Genomic DNA, 20,912 nt, shown 5'->3' on the forward strand with positions numbered 1-20,912 from the left:
TCTCTCTCTCTCTCTCTCTCTCTCTCTCTCTCTCTCTCTCTCTCTCTCTTTGTGTGTGTTACTGTTCTCGTATGTTCGTACATTTGCTGCCCAATGTAATGTCGCTGTGGCGTTGCTTCGATGCTGTTGTGTGAACACCGGCTCATCTCTCTACTACATAACAAATCAAAAATATTTGTCAGCAATTTGTTTTTTTCCAATGTGTGTGCATTTGTGTGTGGACAAAACTATACACACTCTGTGTTTCTATCGCACATACATTTCATTTTCCATCATCATCATCATCATCATCGCATCGACATTGTCATTTGAAAATCTCAATGCACATATTATAGAATTAATGTGAATGATGATAATGGAACAGAATCGAAGGAATGAATCAGGAATGGTAGAGTAATGGAATACATATAGTACATACGCATCGTAGTTTGTCGACAGACAGAATGCCATGGCCATAGATTGGCATTGAATCAATCCGCATCTAGGGGGTAGACACCAATTCAAAATGAAAAATCTATGTTAAAATACTCAATTGTATAATTTCATTGATTCCAACGATTCCATTAGAATTATAATAAAAAACACAAAACTCACAAATCCGAAAAATCCGAAGAATCTCATGAATCATAGGGACTTTGACAAAGTCACTTTGTCAATAATATAAAATGTGTTGATTGTTGAGTTAAATTTTATTCCATTGTTAAAAGTGGGTAAAAATGAAATCATTGCATAAACAAAAATAATTGAATTTTATTTTAATTTATGTTTGCTAGCATATTTATTTTCTATAAAATCAACATACGTTTGTACGTCAAAAGAAAAAACACAAAAATGTGAATATTTAATGAATCTGTGGATCTTTACGAATCTGTGAATCTGTGCAAATCATTGGAATTATAGCAATTTAAATCAAAAATTGAATCGAATGTGAATCTTTGTAAAATTTTGTAATCATACTAATCGTACAAATCCGACACAAAAGGTGAAAGGATTCACGGGTGTCTCCCCCCTAGATCCGCATTCGTCATTTATTCATCATCTTTTTCCTCTTTAATTGCCCATTGATTTGCTAAAATCAATTCGACATATTGGGTGTATGCTAATGCATACTTAATAAAAAGGAAATTTCACGGTAGATGTCACCACTTGTTTGTGCGTTGTAGTAGATCAATGACAAAATCAAAATGTTACGACTGGTTTCAACGCTTCAAAAGTGGTGATTTTGATGTGCGTGACAAAGAACGACCAGGTCAGCCAAAAAAGTTGGAAGGTGAGGATTTGCAAGCATTATTGGCCGATGATCCATGTCAAACGCAGAAAGAACTTGCAATGGCGTTGAATGTCGACCAGGCAACCATTTCTAGACGTCTACATGCAATGGGAAAGATCCGAAAACTGGGAAAATGGGTGCCACATCAACTCAATGAAAATCAATTGAAAGCACGAATCATAGCATGCCAAAAATTGCATTGCGTATGTTGATCCGAACCAACCAGGACCATCGCAGTCAAAACGAGACATTCATTGCAAGAAGGTCATGCTGTGCATTTGGTGGGATCAAAAAGGTGTCGTGTATTATGAGCTGCTAAAACCAGGAGAAACGGTTACAGCCCAACGCTACCGCATGCAATTAATCAAAATGGAGCATGCATTGAAGATTAAACGGCCACGGATAGCGTCTAAACAAGACAAAGTTGTGTTTCACGATGATAATGCCAGGCCACATCGAGCAGACATCGTTAAAAAAAGTACAAGACTTCGGTTGTGATCGGCTTGATGGATAGCCTCCATAGAAGTTGACTATCGATGTTTGCATGCATGTTATATCAAAAAAAATATCAAGTTAAAGAATAAAAATACAAAGAGAGTTAATATTTTCGAAATGTGTTTTAACTATAAACGAAATATACTTGATTTTTTTAATTAAAAAAAGGTTTTTTCTTGCTTAAAAAAACAAATATTGATATAGAATTTTATGCTTTGTTTTAGTATTGTAAAGTCACTTGTCAAATAGATTCAAATCATTCAAATCACAAATGAATTACAACGAATCATTTGAATCATGTCTACCCCCTTGGGCCGAAGTCATAGCTAACGATGGGCAATACATTGGTTAAAAAAAATATATTGTACAGTTGTTTTTAAATAAATGTATCTTTTCACCAAAAAAATTCCCTTTTTTAATGCATACACCCAATACATTCCGAGTCAAAATCTCCGACAGTGCTAGCGGACTAAAATAATACACAAATCAATCACGCCGTAAAATTATGCATTAAACACTGCTACACAGGTATTTTTCCAGGTATCTAATGACCGAGTCATTTTTCGACTTTTTCAAAGTTTTCACAGTGGTGATCAAAAATGGTGTACTGCATCCATTGAAGTATGTGTTATTCAGAAAGAGGGATGGCCAGTGAGTACAGCGGGGGTATAAAGATTTTTTATTGATTTATTTTTTAAACCAAAAACAATGTTCTTGCAAAAGTGGAAAAGCTCACTTTTTTAGAAATTTAGATAATTGGATATTTCTACAGGTTTTTTGTAATTTTTCTGTTACTTTTCGATCTAAAACGATTTTCCGACATCAATCAAGAAAATCTGTAACAGTTTTGATGAGTTGTTATTCGATCACGTTTGCCTACATCCCCCATTCAGCAGAATCACGAATTTTTGGATTTTACCTCAATTTTTGGGATCCAGCTCAGCTCAAATATGGTTTTTTGGCTTAAACTTCTTGAAATAGATCCCTTTACAATCAATCTCAATTCTGAACAAAAATGAATGCGTGTATAAATTTAGAGTAACATTTTATTAACCTTGTAGTGCCCATTAACCAAATTTTCTTCCAGTTTGTATTCGCTCCAATTTTCACCACTTTCAGGAAATATAAATATTTGATATCGATCGCATTGTTTATATCTAGTCAATCTACGACTTTTGCATGCATTTAACATACTACTTTTTGCAAAAATGAGTGAAGTAATTCAATTTGAAAATTTTTGGTGAATTTTAAGTTTTACACCAAATTCACCACTCATTGTTCACCATACCCAACATATTATGATGGAATCGAAAGATCTTGTTAATATTAAGGTCCCAAAATGATCAGATGCATTTATGCTTGGATTGAAGCGAAAAAAATTAAATTCCCGCAAATCATGTTTTTTTGGGGCGAACTCAGACATTTTCAATGTAGTAAAAATCTGTGTTGTTTACACTTCAACGCAATGACATATACTGAAATTTATCGCATTTTGAAAGACAGAAAAAATGATGGTAGCCACGGTGTTGCCCGATGCATACATCGCTAGGTATGCCATCTTTCGGAAATCCGTAAAAACTAAATTGTACTCCCAATATTATGATTTATTGAATTATTATTTTGGAAAAAAAATCACAAAATTGATTACTAATGTTACTTGCTAACAGCAAATTTGGTTTGATTCTCATGAATAATTTAATATTATTATTGTATTTTATGTTTTTGGATTTTTAAAAATTAAATAGTAATTCAATAAATCGTAATAAATTTATCGATTTTTAACAATGCAAATTCAATTATTATATTGACTATTACGTTGTTTATTTTAAGTAAATAATATTTGTTTTTTTCAATTTTTTTCTATAATTTATGTTATCAATACCAAAATTCACAAAATATAATCTACTTTCGAATTCACTAATAAAATAATTATTTTATTTTCATACTTTTCCTACAAACAACGAACGAACAAAATAAAGATATTTTTTGCCTACGAACGAACGTTCGTTGACAGCTCTGGCTACACTTACGGTTGAAAGATCTCACCGTAGGTGATGTCTTGAATTACATAGTCAATAGCTGATTCCACCGAAATATTCATGGATTGTGCCATTTTTATTATTGAAATATGAAAAAGCTTTGATGTCATTGTTTATGTTTGTTTTGCATTTTCACTTTGACGTAAAAACATATGGGTACATGTTTAAATTGACATTGTTCGAATACAGCATGTTTCATATAAGTACGAATCAATCGAAGGAATGGATCAGGAATTGTAGAGTAATGGAATAGTAATTTTTAAGTAAGTATGCCTTGAATATACCGCTTTTGGATGTTTATCAATTCTAACCTCAAATTTTCTTCTGTCAATGACGTTTAACTGCAACTTCAGATCAAATTGAAAAAGGAATGGCAAAAATAATAATCATTTAGCCCTTCTAATCATCTGTTATGGCCACATCGGTAAGTTTAACAAAAGAACTATACAAAAAGATGAAATTGAGAAAAAAAAAGTCTATGGACACTCGCCCAAATGTCGGACTATTTGTTTGAATTTTCAACTTCAATTTAATATTTAACACTTTTGCTTTCATCTAAAAATATCATTCTAAACATAATTCTATGCAGAATTTAATTGTGCTTCAATTCACACTTGTCAAAAGAAAGAAATTTCCAAAAATATATTATTATTTTCCGTCGTAGCATCGAAAATTCCAAATGTCGGATATTCGTCGTCCAATTCTCGGCTCCCAAATCTCGACATATTTCATGAATTTTCACTGCGAAACTTGAACAACTTTAAGTTTTGTCAGCTTATGAACGCATTCTTTACATTTACAACAATACAAAATATCGAAGTTGAAATTATTACAATAGACTGATATATTTTTGCTGCATATTTAATGTTATTTATTTTTTCATAATAAAATGGCAAACATATTTAAAAATATTACGTTATGTCACTGATCTATAATATTTTCGGTTTGAATTTCACAATGATCCGAATACGACTTTAACTGACACATCTATCAAATCCAAAGTATTTCACTTGAAACTTCGGTGCTTCATGCAATTAGACGATTTATTCCGGAATAATATTACAGTGAAAAACGAAAAATAAATGTAATTGTTTTTCTTCATATTTTCAATACTTCTGTTCAATAACCAAATTAAAGTATCTACAATTTGCAGGCATATTTTTTTCCAAATTAGTTATTTTTTCCAAGTGGATGGCTCTAAGAAGAGACACATTGCGAATGGTTTACATTAATGCCATCTGTTGGCTTGGAGAGATGGGAGAGATTGTGACATTTTTGACGTAATGTATTTTACGTATTCATGTTTTTGGCAAGTCATTTGTCAATTTGGAACGTCCTGTTTCAATATCAATCAAATCACCAATCCATTTGTTAGGTTACATAAAATCAGACAATATATTTAGCTGCCGTCATCTGGATATTTCAGCTCATCTGGATGCCGTCAGCAGATGATGCGAAGTGAAAACAATAGGAGTGATTGTTATAGTAATACCAGTATATACCTATAACAATCACTTCTATTGTTTTCACTTCGTATCATCTGCTGACGATATCCAGATGAGCTGTAATATCCAGATGACGACAGCTAAATATATTGTCTGCATAAAATATTTAAAAACAAACATAAAACAATACACAGCTTTTGGTAAAAAACAAAATAAAGAGATAAAATAAACTTAAAGAATAAATTACTGATAAAAAATATATCAGTCTAATATTTATTTCTCACCATTTTTATAACGCTATTTACAGCGACTTCAAAATGCGAAAAATGACGAAATGTCATAAATCTAAATTGACAAATGACTTGTCAAAAACATGAATACGTAAAATACATTACGTAAATTTGGTTGGAGACGTCGGAGAAAAATAATATTTCATCATTTTCATCATAAAAAAAAATATAGTTTTGTTCAAAAATTCAAATAAAATCAAATTTAAAAAATATATTATTATTATAAAGGAAAAATATATTACTTAAAATAAAAATAAATAATAAATATGTGCATTTGTGTTACGTTACATAGAGCAAATTTGTTTACATGCTAGAGATGTAAATTTAGTTGAGGGATGTCAGGTATGATGGCGCTGATTAGCGAGACTCGCATAAAAAAGTCTCCAATCTCATATATGTGTCATCCACGTGATTTTTTCATATAAAAAATGCATTTTATTGGTCTCAAAATGACATAGTTTAACTTTTGACGTGAAAAAGTGATAAAAATGCCGAATTAGGGTATCCAGAGATTTATCTGAAATCGTGTTTATACAATACTGAGTAGCAGTTGAAAAAAATGCTTCAAAATTGGTGCAAACACCCATCGGTATTCCATAAGCATCGGGAAACATTTTTCAAATCGTTTTTAACTCACTCATTTTCCAGTCAACATTTAATTCCCAGATTTATCAAAATTTTATCCTTAGAATAACTGTACAAAAGAATAATATACCACATTTTAATAAGAGAAATGAATGAAAAATCAATTGGTTTATTTTTATATTTTTTTTAATTTCCTTTCAATGTTTTTCTTTTCATTTAAATCAAATTAATCTGGCCATTTTCATGATCATTTTTGTGGTTTTTGTTTAACCTCGTTTTAATTGAATTCATGATGCTATTACGAACTCGCGTATTTTACAAATACCACATTTTAATACGCTGTAATTCGTTTTTTTTATTGTTGTTGTTCCACATATTAATAATAATTATATATTTGTTTGTATTGTTTGTATGTTTTTAAATCCATGTTGAGTAAGTTTATTATGCTCATTTCCAGGCTTTAGCATTCGTTCATTTTTTTGATTATTCGCCGATCATTTTTGTCCATTCCATTGTCTTCATGATTAAATACTATTTTAACAATAAGTTTGTATTGACTGTTGTCGTGCCAGTCAATCAAAAATCGTCAATTTTCCATTGAATATTAGCGCTAAATTTTGCGATATAATGCGATTGCGCTTGAATTCATTCCATCCTATGAAAAATTACGTTGTTTTTATTAAAATTTCTGCACGCACGTGTATACATATAAATGATGGTTTTTTTGTTATACAAATCGATACATGTTTCATACTTTGATTTTATTCTGTACAATACGTAAGTAGATTATTATTAATCGTTAATTTTTTTAATGTTTGGCTTGTTACAGATGCTATTGTTTTTGTTATTGGCTTGATGTCCATATTTTGTTGTCTTCTGATTGATTTCAATTGTATGTTGATTTGAATTTGTCATTCTCAAAACGATTTTCAATTGTTCCTCCGAAAATGTGTCTCTTGTATAATTAAATTATCTAAATGTATATCTTTAGATAAAAACGATAATTAAATTTAATGGATGGTTTCAATCTAAGCTACATACACTTCGAATCTATTCAATTTCATTGTTCAAAGTTGTAGATTTCATTTGCAATGTTTTTTTTTGGCTTTTTTTGTAAACAATTTTAGGTCCTGTTTAAAAATATAGATTTTTTATTTTTTCTCTCTTTATCTCTTTTGCATTTAAAACTAAATAATCGCAAAACAGTAAGATTTCTGCCAAACCATACGAATCTATTAAGATGATTGAGATCGAGAAAGAAGTGGAAAGAATTTAGAAGAAATCCATTTTTGTTTTCGTTTGGAGAGATAAATTCGTTTTTCTTGTTATTTTCGTTTTTTTTTTTTGTTGTGCATTTGTTTACAATTTTTTTTATTGAAATCTTCATTGACACATACAAATTGGACGATGGAGTGGAAAAAGAAAGATAAAGAGAAAGGGTTGGTTGGTGGTATAGTTGCACATATTCAAACGTTGGCAATGATTTATGATTTTGCTCTTCAACTTTCGAAAGGAAAATTCACCATAAGCTTCTATAGAAGCCCCAGAATTGTTGACCTTGCCTACGTATGCATTTGAAATGAGTACATTGAAAATATTAGTAAGTGTCTATTGCCAAAGGTTCAAATTTTTCATCTTTAGTATAATTTTCAAAGAAATTTTTTAGTGTTTAGTAGTTTTAAGCTAATACTATTCTTCTAATTACATTTTTCATAACTACACATTTATACAGTAATTTTCGTTTTTTCTTTATGTATTTTCACTTGAAATCGAATTTTTCGTTTCTTCTCTCGAATATTTTACACCGATGAATATGAAAAGAAAAATAGCACCACTTTATGCAATGGCTTTCACTTCATCTTTTATCAACATTTTTCTGATAAGGTTTTGTTAATTAATATATACCTTTTAATTTTTGTTTTTCATTATTATTTATTTTTTTGTTTTTCAATATTATTGTTTTCGTTGGTATCTACATTTTTTTTCGAATTTTGAAATGTCTTTTTTTATGTTCTTATAATTATGTCGGTTAAAAAAAAAATTATGTCGGAATTATGTCGGTTCAAATGATATACTCAGATTTTGAAATATGATTGTGCGACACCACATGCTACCACAAAAATCATGTCTGGATTCTTCACTAGAGCTGCCCCTTACCCCGTGAAAAATCTGAGAATATTATTTGAACCGACATAATTCCGACATAATTCCCATGCTTTTATTTTTCACGACTAGTCTTCGTTCCGGAAAATAAATGAATAGCCTCGAATTTATGCGAAAAGTCCTTCTTTTATTGAGCTTCCTGGGTTCCGACATATTTTTTTTTAACCGACATAATTATAAGAACACAAATAAATGACTTTTCTAAATTCGAAAAAAATTGTAGATACCACCATTATTTTCAATATTATTATTTTCGAACTCTTTAACATTACTCTCCATTTGGTCGTTTGACTCTGTTTTTGATAATTCAAACGACACGTTGTCAGTCTATAATTCGATTTTTTCTTTCAAAATAAATGAAAAAAATGTGCAAAAATTTTTTTCTGAAAAATGAATAAAAAATGTTTGTAGGGGAGGACGGGGCGAAACGCCGCACCTTTTTTTGGAGTCAAATATCTCGGCAACTATAACTCATAATGACAAATGTCTGGAGTCGTTTGAAAGGTGGTTTCAATACGCAACTTTTGTAGAAGAAACTTCTTTGTTTTGCTGATACCACTTCAACATATGGCATTGCGCGTAAAATTGGAAATCATTGGGCGAACCGCCTATAGCGGGGTGAATCGTCGCACCTTTAAATTTTCAATTCTTATCACTCTCTCATCTCACATATGAGTAATAAAACATAATCATTTCTATTTTAATTATATTACTCTATCTTTACTTGATTATTATTAATAAGAAACATTGTGTAAAACATTGAGGGCACTCAATAATAGAGAGTAGCATTTTTGAAGTATTCTGAGACTGAGAATCCGAATTTTTGCGTTTCCTTTAAAAACAATCATGGGTTGAGAGGTTATGACCGGTTATGACCTCCTGAGGGTAGAGGAGTTGAATGGCAGCTGATCAAAAAAAATTCTTTCATCATTCTGAACAACTTTGTAATAAATCATTTTTTGATCCGACGAAGTATTACAAAGTGAGGTGCTCCCCTGTTCTCAATACTCCGATTGGAAACCCCATATTTTTACAAACTCATTTTTTCTGCACATCCAATCGATCTGTATAGGTGAAATTAGAAAAAAAAATCTGATAGGTTGTGCTGTTAAAAACGCAATATGAGTGCGGCGATTCGCCCCGTACTGAAGTGTGGCTATTCGCCCCGAAGACGAAAATTCACGCCAAACCCGATATCAGACAAAAAATCAAAAACAAACTTAAAATGTTTATACCCGCTAGAAAGCACTTGACTTAAGCTACAAATAACACCTACTCTTTTTTCAGAAAAATAAAAATTAATGCACAAAAGTCAAAATTCTAGAAAAGCGAAAAAAAATGTGAAAAATCGAAAAACACTTTTATGCTTCTAAAAAGTTATTGACGTAATGAAAGTCCAATATCATTACCATCAATCATGGAGGACATAAAGACACTTCAGATGATATATGACACTGGATATTCTGGATCTCATTCTCGAGATAATTCGACTGGGGCGTTTCGCTCCGCGCACCGTTCTCCCCTTTGTGTTAACGAAAGCCTATAAATTTGAGTTGTTTGAAGAATCACATATAAACATGATTTAAATCATCAACTTGGTCATTCTCATAAGACTTTAGAAAGAATTTTCCTTTTTCGAGTTTTCAAATTTCTTCCGTTGCTTCCAATAATTATATTTGCATTATAATGTCATTTTGATACTTTTTTTCATTTTTTTTAAATAAATACATTCAGATATTTAACAAATGAATCTGTATAAATTGTGTGTGATTCGATGCAGAACTTTTTTTTATGTGAATTTCTTTTGATTCGACACAAATTTGACGAATCGTTTCTGATTTTCTACAAATAAAATGTGATTATATAATTGTTGTAATTCAACAACGTTGTCTCTATTTTTCTACTGGGATGAATATTCAGGTCCGTTTTGGGCAGTATTGTGTAATAGACACATTATAATATTGTTTCACATAATTTGTTTGTTAAAAATTATGTGGTTATAAGAATGAAGTCATATTTAACTGCTTCGTATTCGAAATTCATCTATATTTATCTCACGTTGTTTAACATGAAATGCCTGCCTTCCGAAAACTATGAAGACATATTCTTTGAATGTTGGCACGAGTTTTAAAATCAAAATGAACGAGATACAACAATATTCAATATTACTATATTAATACAATTTTTTTTAATTCTTTTCTTGGTTCATAAGTATTTTGAATAAAACCATTCAAACTACAGGACGTTTACATCGATACAATGTTTGAGTTTCAGCAAATTTTATTGAATAAATTTGTTCGGTTTTGAATTGGACTAAATTCAAGCTCTATGCCACTAAATATACAGTACAAAGCATAGATGAACATATATACCAAAATGATTTGAGTGTAGCGAATAAAAACAAGAAATTAACTCACATTCAGTCGAAAAGCATTTTCGAATTGCTTTTCTTTTGGATTTTTGTTGTGCGTAAGATATTGTGTATTTTTTTCAACTGTTACCAATTCGATATTTCATTTCTTGAGGTGTGTACTTTGGTGCAAATTTTTCAAAAAATGGATATAATCTTTTCTTTTTTTCTCTTTTCTTCGAATAGACCGGTATCGATGGGAAGATGTTAACAATTTGTTGAAAGAATAAAACATTCAAAACAATCTCTTGCAAAATTTTGTTCCATTTTTATTTGCTTCTAAATCTTCCACAGCTAACACCAATTCATCAGAACCAATACTGATTCCGTGCTACATTTGTGTCAAAACCGATCATTTTTAATTCATTGATTTCATCAATGCAGTTTAAGTTTCTTTTTTTCATTTCTTTTTGTTTTTATTTAAATAAGTCTTTTGAGATTTTCATTCATTTATTTTTCCTATAAAAATATCGTAATTTCATTCTCATTTTAATGTTTATTTTTATTTAACACCTTACGTTCTTATCAATTATAATACATTGTTTATAATTTCTATTCATTGTTTTTTAATAAACTTTTCTCACATGTAGAGAGAATAGGTATGGAGATGTTTTATAAAAATGATGCCATTTCAAAGAGACACACAGATTTAGTCGATTCAATTCTTGTCGAATAGATCATTATCGTACATCGATCAGTTGGCGTCATAAATTTTATTGAATCGGATAAGATTTGTTTGGGTACGTATAAATTTGAGTGTGAGGAAATTGTTGCAACGAATCGACAGTTCTTAAATTATAGCTTTAGCTCGTTTATAGTACTTCATTTTAGCTAATTTGATTTAAACAGTTTACTCAATTATATTACTAATTTCTTGTTTTGGTTGGCCGAAGGAAAAAAATAGAATGGACTTGATGGCGGGACAATAGACTTTAAGATATATTATATATATATTGTTTCAGTGTTGAAATGATAGTTTATCATTTAGTTTGGTAAATATTAAAATATGTTACTACAAAAAATGTTAACAATAATGAAGGTGACTATAGCTAATTTAAAATGAATACTCTGGAGAATGTTTGGCGTGTGACTGTGACCGCAACTAAAGGGGGGAAAATGAATTTCTTCCGGATCGCGTAACTCTTCGTCACCGCCGTCAACTGAATTTGATATAACGTTTCGTTTACGCGTAAAGTTTATATAGAATTGTGCTTCAGCCAAACCGCTCGGCGACGAAACGATAAAATAAAATGTGCGCGGTACCTAAGGGGAGAATCACAAAAGAAAAGAATAGAATTAATTTAAAATAATCGACAAATAATCGGAAGCATATAATGAAAATGAAAGTTGATAATCAATGAGTAATGAAGCAGAATGGAAAATAATAGAAAGGCAATTTTTAAGTGAATTGCCCCTAGGTACCCGTTCGTGCATATGCACATAAGTGAGACGGGCTTCTTTGCAAAATGGAGTTGGTAGATCCTAAAAAGAAGCAAGAGAAATACCGAATAATTATTAAGTTTGACCATTGAAAAGTAATTTATCCGCAGCAAAATCAAATGAACGTTGATATAGCGAAAAAACATGAAGCATTAGCAGTCAAAATTCAACAATTTTTTATTGACTTACGATAACTCCGTAGGCAAGGACATCAATGCCATACTGGTTACCGGGTGTATATACACGGTCACCGTGCAGCCATCTGGCTGCATACGCTGGTGGATTGGCACAAAATTCAACCGATAAATGTAATGGCGAACCCGGATAAGCAGCAGGTGTTTGATTTCGAACGCTTACAGTGGGTGCTCCTGAAATTAAATTGTAATTTACTTGGAATATCAAATAAATTAAGGGTGAATTTGCATAATTGAATGCGTGGATGCTGCTTTATTAATGCTCTCTTGAAATAAGAATGTCTTGGGTTCTTTCTTCGTTCTTTTTTTGTTTCATGTTGCCTTGATGACGATGAGCACTCTTTCTTTCTTTAAATGCTCGCTTTATTGAGGCGGAGTGCAATTAGGAAAACGGCAATAAAGGCGGTTAAACATAAAAAAAGAAATGGCCACACCATCACCACCATTTAAACTAATCTAAATGATCCGGCATCGAAAGAGGAGGCTATAAAAGTGAATTCAATAAAATCACTTACCTTTAACATTCAGCGATAATGTATGTAGTACATCTAGTTTCTTTTTATTGGTAGGACTTTGGCCAACACATTTATACGTGCCAGCATCTTGATAGACGACATCCTTAAGCGAAACGATGCCAGTTGGCTGGGATGAACCAAGACCGCGTAAGCGCTGATTTATTGGATCCAAATGTGACCAACAACCCAACGAACCTTGAGGACACTGAAGCGTAACTGTACCACCTAACTGCACTTCTAATTGATGATTTTTATTGGTTGTATGCTGTAACGGTGAACCAACCGAAACCTCTTGTTCAACGGGCTCAGATGTAACATCAACATTGTCATCTGTGGCATTGATGCGTGCGAACACGAACAAACGAAAAACAACACATAAATATTTTCATTATTGTGGAAAAGACAATAGAAAGCTTTTGTGTGTATTTATCAATCAACTTACATCGAATATTCAAGAAATATCCTATGCTGCTATATTGGAAATTCAAGTGCCGGGAAGTACATTTATACCATCCGGAATGCTCTCGACGTATTTGCGTAAAATTCAAGAACCCATCCCCATTTTGTGGGATCTTTAAGTTTAACAAACGAATAAGCAACAAATTTTTTTTTAAACAGATGGAAAGAAGAACATAACAATTAGTGAGGGTCGCACAAAAATTCCATTGGCAAATTCATCACATTAAAAGACAACCGATTTTCATTAAAACAGATTTTGGTCAATAGAAGAATGAGTCATTCAAACTTGAGAATTAACCCAAAGCATGTCACAAACAAAGCCAAAAACGAAACAAAAAGCATCGTGTATGCGTTTTTTCCCTTTCTTCATTTTCTTCTGTGTCATGCCAAATTTTATCGGAGTATGAGAGATTGAATGAAATAAAATTACCGGTGGATCTCCGTCGTCTTTTTGCCAAATTGGCGTACTGGGCGGATTTGAATCGACGTCGCATTTCAATGATACTTCAAGACCTTCACGAAGAGGATAACCAAAACCAGGCGTACGTGATATTGCAAACGATGGTGTGTCTGTCAAATGAAACGGAAAAACAAAAATTCAATAACAACATTTTGAAATTTGTTGGGCTTTGCAACGTTTGCATTTCAAATCAAAATTGAATTAAATCGAATCAGTTCGATTCATCGAATAACTCTGCACATAGTACATATATTCAGTCTTCACCACTATTCGGATGGGAATAAAAAAAATACATATACACCGAAACAGAGACAGAAGCGATGGATAAAAACCATACGTTTGACATAGTACTTACATTGTACATCAAGCAATAGTGACGAGTTTAGTCGAGTTTTTAATGTTGGATGTTCCATGACACACAGAATTCTCGCATTGTGATGCGCTCGATATACTGCTGGTAATTTTGCTTCACTTTTAGCTCCACTATTTATTTTATATGGCTCTTTATCCGCCTGTGTAACAAAATAGGAAGAAGAAAAGTACAAAATTGATCAACATTTTAAGTCTTAATGTAATTTCCGGGATCATAAACTGTCATAATAATTGTAACATATACTTATATGCAGGTACGTCTTTTTTTACCTCATTTTTTATTTTTTGCAATTCCAAAACTTCTGCTGATACTTTTTGTGAATGACGATCAACACCAGGGCTTATCAATACCTCCCAGCTAAGTATTGGCTTTGGATTACCTCCTTCGCTGATGCAAGCCAGTGTCAGTTCTGAGTTCTCTTTGACAGGTACAAAAATATTTCCCGCATCCAAACGACGTGAATCGATGAGTAGATACGGTGGTTTTGGACGATCTGTAACAAAAATCAAACTTCAATATATACACATATAGTGCTCGTGTAGCCACATTTGATTATATCATCAAAATTAATTGCGTTCATAATCGAGTAAATAATTTATGAAATAAATTGATCGAAGAACAGAAAGATGGCAGATAGGCAACGATGATATGATAGATACATAACAATAGTGGTATTGTATATGAGTCAAGCACAGAAAGTTACCAATAATATATATTGCTCGTTTTCGACGAGGTCATAATATTAAGTCAAAGTTCATGCGAAGACAATGTATTGTCGGCTTTCAAGAACAATGTTACAGAAGCAATCAGTCTAATTGAAAATGAGTTCCAATTAAATGGACATACATAAACTAAATTTAGATACGATTTTGTGTAGTGTTAATTTGACTATCATTTATATTTTGATCATTCTCTTAAACCACGCTAAAAATATAAGTATGAATACAGAGAGTTTATGATGGAAAATTAAATACATTGTGATTTCTTAAGAGCAAAAAGCCATGTACTAAACTAGGTAAATAAGACAACTAAGAGGAAGAATGGTAATCCCCCAATTTCTCTCTCTCCCAATTCAGAGAGAAATCGTGAAAATAACTTGCTGCGTAAAATTAATTAATAGGTCAAAAGTTAACATCAAATGCACGTGTTAAGGTGCAAATATTGTTTGTCAATTTGTTGATATTTTAACCCTCTAGTACATAGCCCTGCCTTCAGGCACGGTTCGGTTTTTTGCATATATTTTTTTAACCACGCGTTTTTTCAGATTAATTAAGAAAATTAATGCAGTAGAGGGTTAAACCCAATCAACGTAACGTTTTCTAGTATATTCATCTAAGTTCTCTAGTTTTTTTTACATTTCATTAATGGAAAGTGTTAGATGCTGATTTTTTATAAACAGTTTTGCCCGTACAAGAAATAGTGTTTGATACCTGACACGCTTAACTTATAATTTTCAATGAGATAAAAAGAGAGAATGGGAAAATCTATCTGCAATTTCAATACGTGATCATTTTTTAAAATTTCCTTTTTCCCCAAGTTCGCATAACAGCGAACTAAAAAAAATGAGAATGTTTGCAATTCGAAAAAGTTTAATAACAGCCCAAAGCGTATTTCTAATCAATCTCAAGAGTAAAGAAAGAAGAAAAAAAATTACAGAGACTGAAAAGAAGAAATAGAGATAAATTGCTATCCATGTAATTGAAGCAATGTGAGAATGGCTAGAATTAGTTCTCAATCATTATTTCCTGATGAGTTCGCATGGAAAAAAATAAATAAACAGAAACAATGACATAATTGCGCGATATTCCATGTATGTGTGTATTTTTATTTTGTTTTGCTATATATTATTATAACCAAGAACATGGCATCATCATTTTTTTAGCCATGTTCCGAAATTAAAGATGACACGGCTCGGACACAATGGGATGAAAAACAATGCAGCTGATGATAACACCGGAAAAATAAAACCGCATAAATTTGCGACGCTTATACATCACACATTTTTATTTGTTTCGTTCTTCGTTGTTCGTTCATGTTATGACAAAATCAATTTTTTTAATTTTTACCCATGTTAATACATATTTTACGAGCATGTAAATGATGCGAAACAAAAGTGTGAGCGAACGAATGAGCGCCACGCGTCGAACTTTTCATTTTGGGTCATTTGACATAAACATTCACGCAAAAAAGCCGATGAAAGAACGCATAATGTCAGTCAATTACCATCGAATTAAATCGGTTATTAAAATTTAAATTGAAATTCACACTTTTAACATGCTTTCGGTGCGGTAATGGTCTTCCTTTTTCTTTCATGTTTGTTTACACACAAAGTGTGCATGCTGTTATTTCGCTTTTTTTTCTCGTACCACTAACGCTTCAGTGTAAATCACTTCTCTAACCTTTTTTTTGAATATGTTTTTTCCGTTCCTGTCGCATTTTCCACAAAGAATATTAAGTTTACGTTTCATAAATGTTGATGTATTTTGAACTTTTGGCGAAAAACTTCTGCAATCTTCTCTATTTTGTTCTACATGACATTGCAGTGACTTTACACCGGGACCATTTCTCATAGAATTTCGCCATCCTCTGAGAAACAGTCCCTGGCAGTCCTTTCGCAAGTATTTTAACTTTGGTTTAAGCAAAGAATTTTTAAGCTATTTTGCGTAATATGAAATTGACGTGAAATACAAACGTTTATCTGAACAAAAATTAACAATTCTAATTGGGATTTCAGTTATATGTTTCGTTCTTTTTGAAAGACCATTGTGAACATTTTCTTAAACATTCTTATAAATTTCATTTTATGACCAAGCTTTACTAACTTTAATTAGTATTACAGCGGACGGCAGTTCGCGCGAGTAACGAAACCACATTAGTGTGTTTAAAAGTCGAACTCGCTATATATTATATACACGAAATATACGATATCCAGACTGAGAAAGCCTTTGGCCCCGATTGATGTAGGGTTGGAAAGGCCTCGGACCATAGATCAAGAAAAAATGGCAAAATGGTTTTTGGTAGTTTTTTTAATCGAATGGTAACCAAATTATCTTTTTGGCCTCCAAAAAAAATAGTAAAAATCTCCAAAAAAGAACAAGTGACAGTCAAAAAAATAGAAAATGGTTTCCAAAAAAATGCAAAAAAGTCACCAAAAAAAGAGAATGGTTACCAAAAAAATGGGAAATGGCCTCCAAAAAAAGAGAAAAGTGGCCTCCAAAAAAACTTTTTGGCCTCCAAACGTTAAAAAATGGCCGGCAAAAAAATGGAAAATGGTAGTTGAAAAAATGGAAAAAAGTAACCGAAAAAATAGAAATGGCCTCCAAAAAAATCTAAAATTGTCTCCAAAAAAATTAAAGTGTCACCAAAAAAATACAAATGGGAAAATGGGAAAATGTCACCAAAAAAAAGGGAAAATGGTCTCCAAAAAAATCCAGTTTGATCCAAAAGAAATGTAATTGACTCCGATTTAAATAAAAAAAATTACCAAAATAAAGGAAATGGTCACCAGAAAGAGTAAACATAAAAAATGAACTTATTCAACAAAAGCTTAAATAAAAATTTGATTTTATAAGATGATTGCTTGGTCAGCCTCAATACATCATAAAAAGCTAGAGGGTTTGGACTCTTTGCGAGTACGGCTGTTTTCCGAATGAGCGGATATGATGTACTTGAGACTGACCATTCCAAAAAAATAGCACGATGAAAATTGACGTTATCTGAATAAAACACTGTAGAAGCGCCAAAGTAGTTGCTAGTTTTCAATAAAAATGTTAGTGTTCGATATATGTGGAACGTCCAAGCGACTGTATACCAAAGGTGTAATCAATTATTTTTTTGTTGAAAAGCATTCCAGCTTCAAAACACATTAATTTATGGAGATGTGTGTTATCTTTGGTACATTCTTCGGTTTTTGGTAAGAAACATCGAACATTTTGAGTAAAAACTCTTCTATTTCCCAATTATTATTAATATGGCAGCACATCAATTGAATATATACTATACATATTATACGAATTATGCATTGAATATTCCATATCAGAAAATATTGAAAAATATCGATATTTCAAAGACCAATTCCGGCGAAATTTTGTACTACACCCAAAGAGTTAGCCGGCGGGATTTTGAGATTGACCTTAGTTCACCGAATTCAGCCATAATTCAGGCCATTATCATGCTAGATGATAAATCTGTGGAGGCAAACTTCATTTTTGAGATTTATATGGAAAATCAACCATTTTTCATATAGAAAAATATCCATATTTCAATGAGCTTTTCCGGCGAAATCACAGCGGACGGCAGTTCGCGCGAGTGACGAAACCACCTTAGTGTGTTGAAAAGTCGACTTGCTATATATACACGTAATTTCCAAATTCTAACCTGGAAGGCCTTTAGCCGCGATTGGTGTATGGTTGGAAAGCCATTGGGCCATAGATCAAGAAAAAATATAAAATTTCGAAAATCGGTCCACCTGTCTTCAAAATATGGTCCTTTCAAGAAATGGGTCAAAATTGAGTTCTACGGCCATAGATGGCACTAAATGAGGTCGTCGACCCCTGAAACATCGATATTCGAATTCTAGAGCTCAATACCTTTCCAACGACCTTTTTACCTTTCCTAACCGTCAAAATCGATCAATCTTTTCGAAAAATTCCGCATTTTGAAAATTTCATATGATTTTCCTATAAAAGTTATTTGGTATATCTGTGCGCAATTTTGCGTACTTGTTTTTGATCTTTTTGAAACTTTCTGTGATTAAAGTACACAAAAAACTAAGACTTTTTTGTTCCGGCACTTTTCGATATGGCCGCCATGTTGGCCATGGCCGGCCTCTAAAAGTCACTTTTCGACTTTTTGCCCTATGGTCACCGAAGCGCCATGACTTGACACCCCCCAGACAAATGCATATCATTGTAAAGGTCTTGAAGTGAGCTATCGAATAAAGCCATTTGCGGTCCAAAAATTTCAATTTGGGGTGGCCAAACTGGCCAAAAACCAAAAAGTTACCGTTTGGCCGGACACATTAGCTCGAAAACTAGCCTTTCTTGGTCACTTGAAAATTTCATCGATTTTTAGGCCCAAGTCCAAGCTATAAAATGCCGCATAGCTCATATCTCAGAAAATTCTTGTTTTCGAGATATGGTCTTTGATAGTGCGAATATGGCCAAAAAGGAAAATTTGAAGTATTTTATGGGCCAAAATGTACTCCAATGACTCTGTAGATATGCTCTGTGACTAGCCAAACAAAATTGAATAAAATATCGACCGTTTTGGATTGCTATTCCACCAAAAATCGACCAAATGTACCAAAATTCGAATTTTCACAAAAATGTCTAGATGTATGAAATATGAAATCTTAACAACAAATAACTACATGTTTGATAGTTTCCTCGCATAAGATCGATAAAATACCGAATCTTATGTCCCCTCCCACCAGTCCAGAAGGTGGACTATCGTCGGGAGAGTTGCATGCGGTAAGTCACAAAATATTTCATGCAGTCGCTGTGGGACCTAGACTTGACATAACCAGGATAAATGCATATTCGTTCGAAAGGTCTTAAAGTAAGTTCTCAAGTGGTGTCAATTGCGACTTAAAAATTTCATGTGGCCAAATTGGCAAAAAAACAAAAATTGACCGTTGACCGCACACATAACGGGCATTTTTCCGAAAAAGACTGCATATGTTCTCTTGAAAATTTCATCAATTTAAGCCTCAAGTCAAAGATAAAACAATATTCATACCACATACCACTGAAAAATACCTCTGTTCCTCATTATGAACCATAATTTGTATAAATTTGGTCCAAAAATAACCAAAAAAAAAATATTCAAATTCATGTGTCTTGAATCTTTAACTTGGAAAATAGCGCTTACAAAACTATTGATATCAAATAAAAAACCTCTATCAAGGTGAAGAACGAGTGACGAAACCAAAATTTGAAACACAAAATTTCTGATATCAATTTTGTGACGAAAATAGTTGGTAGATATATTTTCTGTGTACTGTGAATATAAACTTAATATACATTTGTAAATTCGGAACGTTGTGATGGCAAAATTTCGTAGGGGGTTCCTGGAAAAATGCATGGGGAGTCCCTGACGATGTCAACAAGTTGTACGAAATGAGGATAAAATCGTTTTTTTTTTTTTGGAAGTCACTTTTTTGGCGAAAATCCCTAGCAAATCGAAAGAATTTTTCAACTCCAAATTCTCTACCAAATGACGATAAAATCGTTTTTTTTTTTGCTCTTCACTTTTTCATCGCGAAAATCCATAAGAAATCAAAAGAATTGAATTTTCCTACTTCAAATTGCCTTGCAAATCCAAAAATGACACACAATTTTTTTTTTTGGAAGTCTATTTTTGACGTGAAAATCCCTAGCAAATCGAAAGAATTTCTATTCCTTCGAAAAATTTATTATTTTAAAAATTTCATATGAATCTCTATGAAAAATTAAAATTTCTGTGTGTCTGTGCGCAATTTTACGTAGTTGTGTTTAATCTTTTTGAAACTTTCTGTGATTAAATTACACAAAAAACTAAGACTTTTTTGTTCCGGCACTTTTCAATTTTTGACTTTTGTCCTTACGATCACCGAGGCACATCCACTTGACACAACCCGGACATATGCATCTCGTTGGAAAGGTCTTAAAGTGCTTTCGAATGGGGCCAATTGTGACTTAAAAATTTCAGGTCGGGGTGGCCAAATTGGCCAAAAACCAAGAATTGACCTTCTGGCCGGACACATAAAGGACATTTTCTCGGAAATGGTTCAAT

General features: G+C 32.3%; 1 protein-coding gene across 1 annotated transcript in view; it reads right to left on the bottom strand.

Annotated features, from left to right (window-relative positions):
* Positions 1–10,941: 10,941 nt before the first annotated feature.
* The window catches only part of LOC116346874, a 145,163-nt gene continuing 135,192 nt past the window's right edge, over positions 10,942–20,912 (bottom strand). The window contains exons 7-14 of the mRNA XM_031777135.1: positions 14,408–14,631; positions 14,121–14,277; positions 13,736–13,875; positions 13,289–13,418; positions 12,847–13,176; positions 12,327–12,505; positions 12,120–12,179; positions 10,942–11,960 (exon numbers count right to left, since the gene is read on the bottom strand). Of these exons, the coding sequence (XP_031632995.1) occupies positions 11,697–11,960; positions 12,120–12,179; positions 12,327–12,505; positions 12,847–13,176; positions 13,289–13,418; positions 13,736–13,875; positions 14,121–14,277; positions 14,408–14,631 (1,484 nt within the window). The 3' untranslated portion in view covers positions 10,942–11,696. The remainder of the gene's footprint in view (positions 11,961–12,119; positions 12,180–12,326; positions 12,506–12,846; positions 13,177–13,288; positions 13,419–13,735; positions 13,876–14,120; positions 14,278–14,407; positions 14,632–20,912) is intronic.

Source organism: Contarinia nasturtii, unplaced genomic scaffold, assembly GCF_009176525.2.
Source record: "Contarinia nasturtii isolate CC-2019 unplaced genomic scaffold, AAFC_CNas_1.1 Cnas_scaffold_129, whole genome shotgun sequence".
NCBI lineage: Eukaryota > Metazoa > Arthropoda > Insecta > Diptera > Cecidomyiidae > Contarinia > Contarinia nasturtii.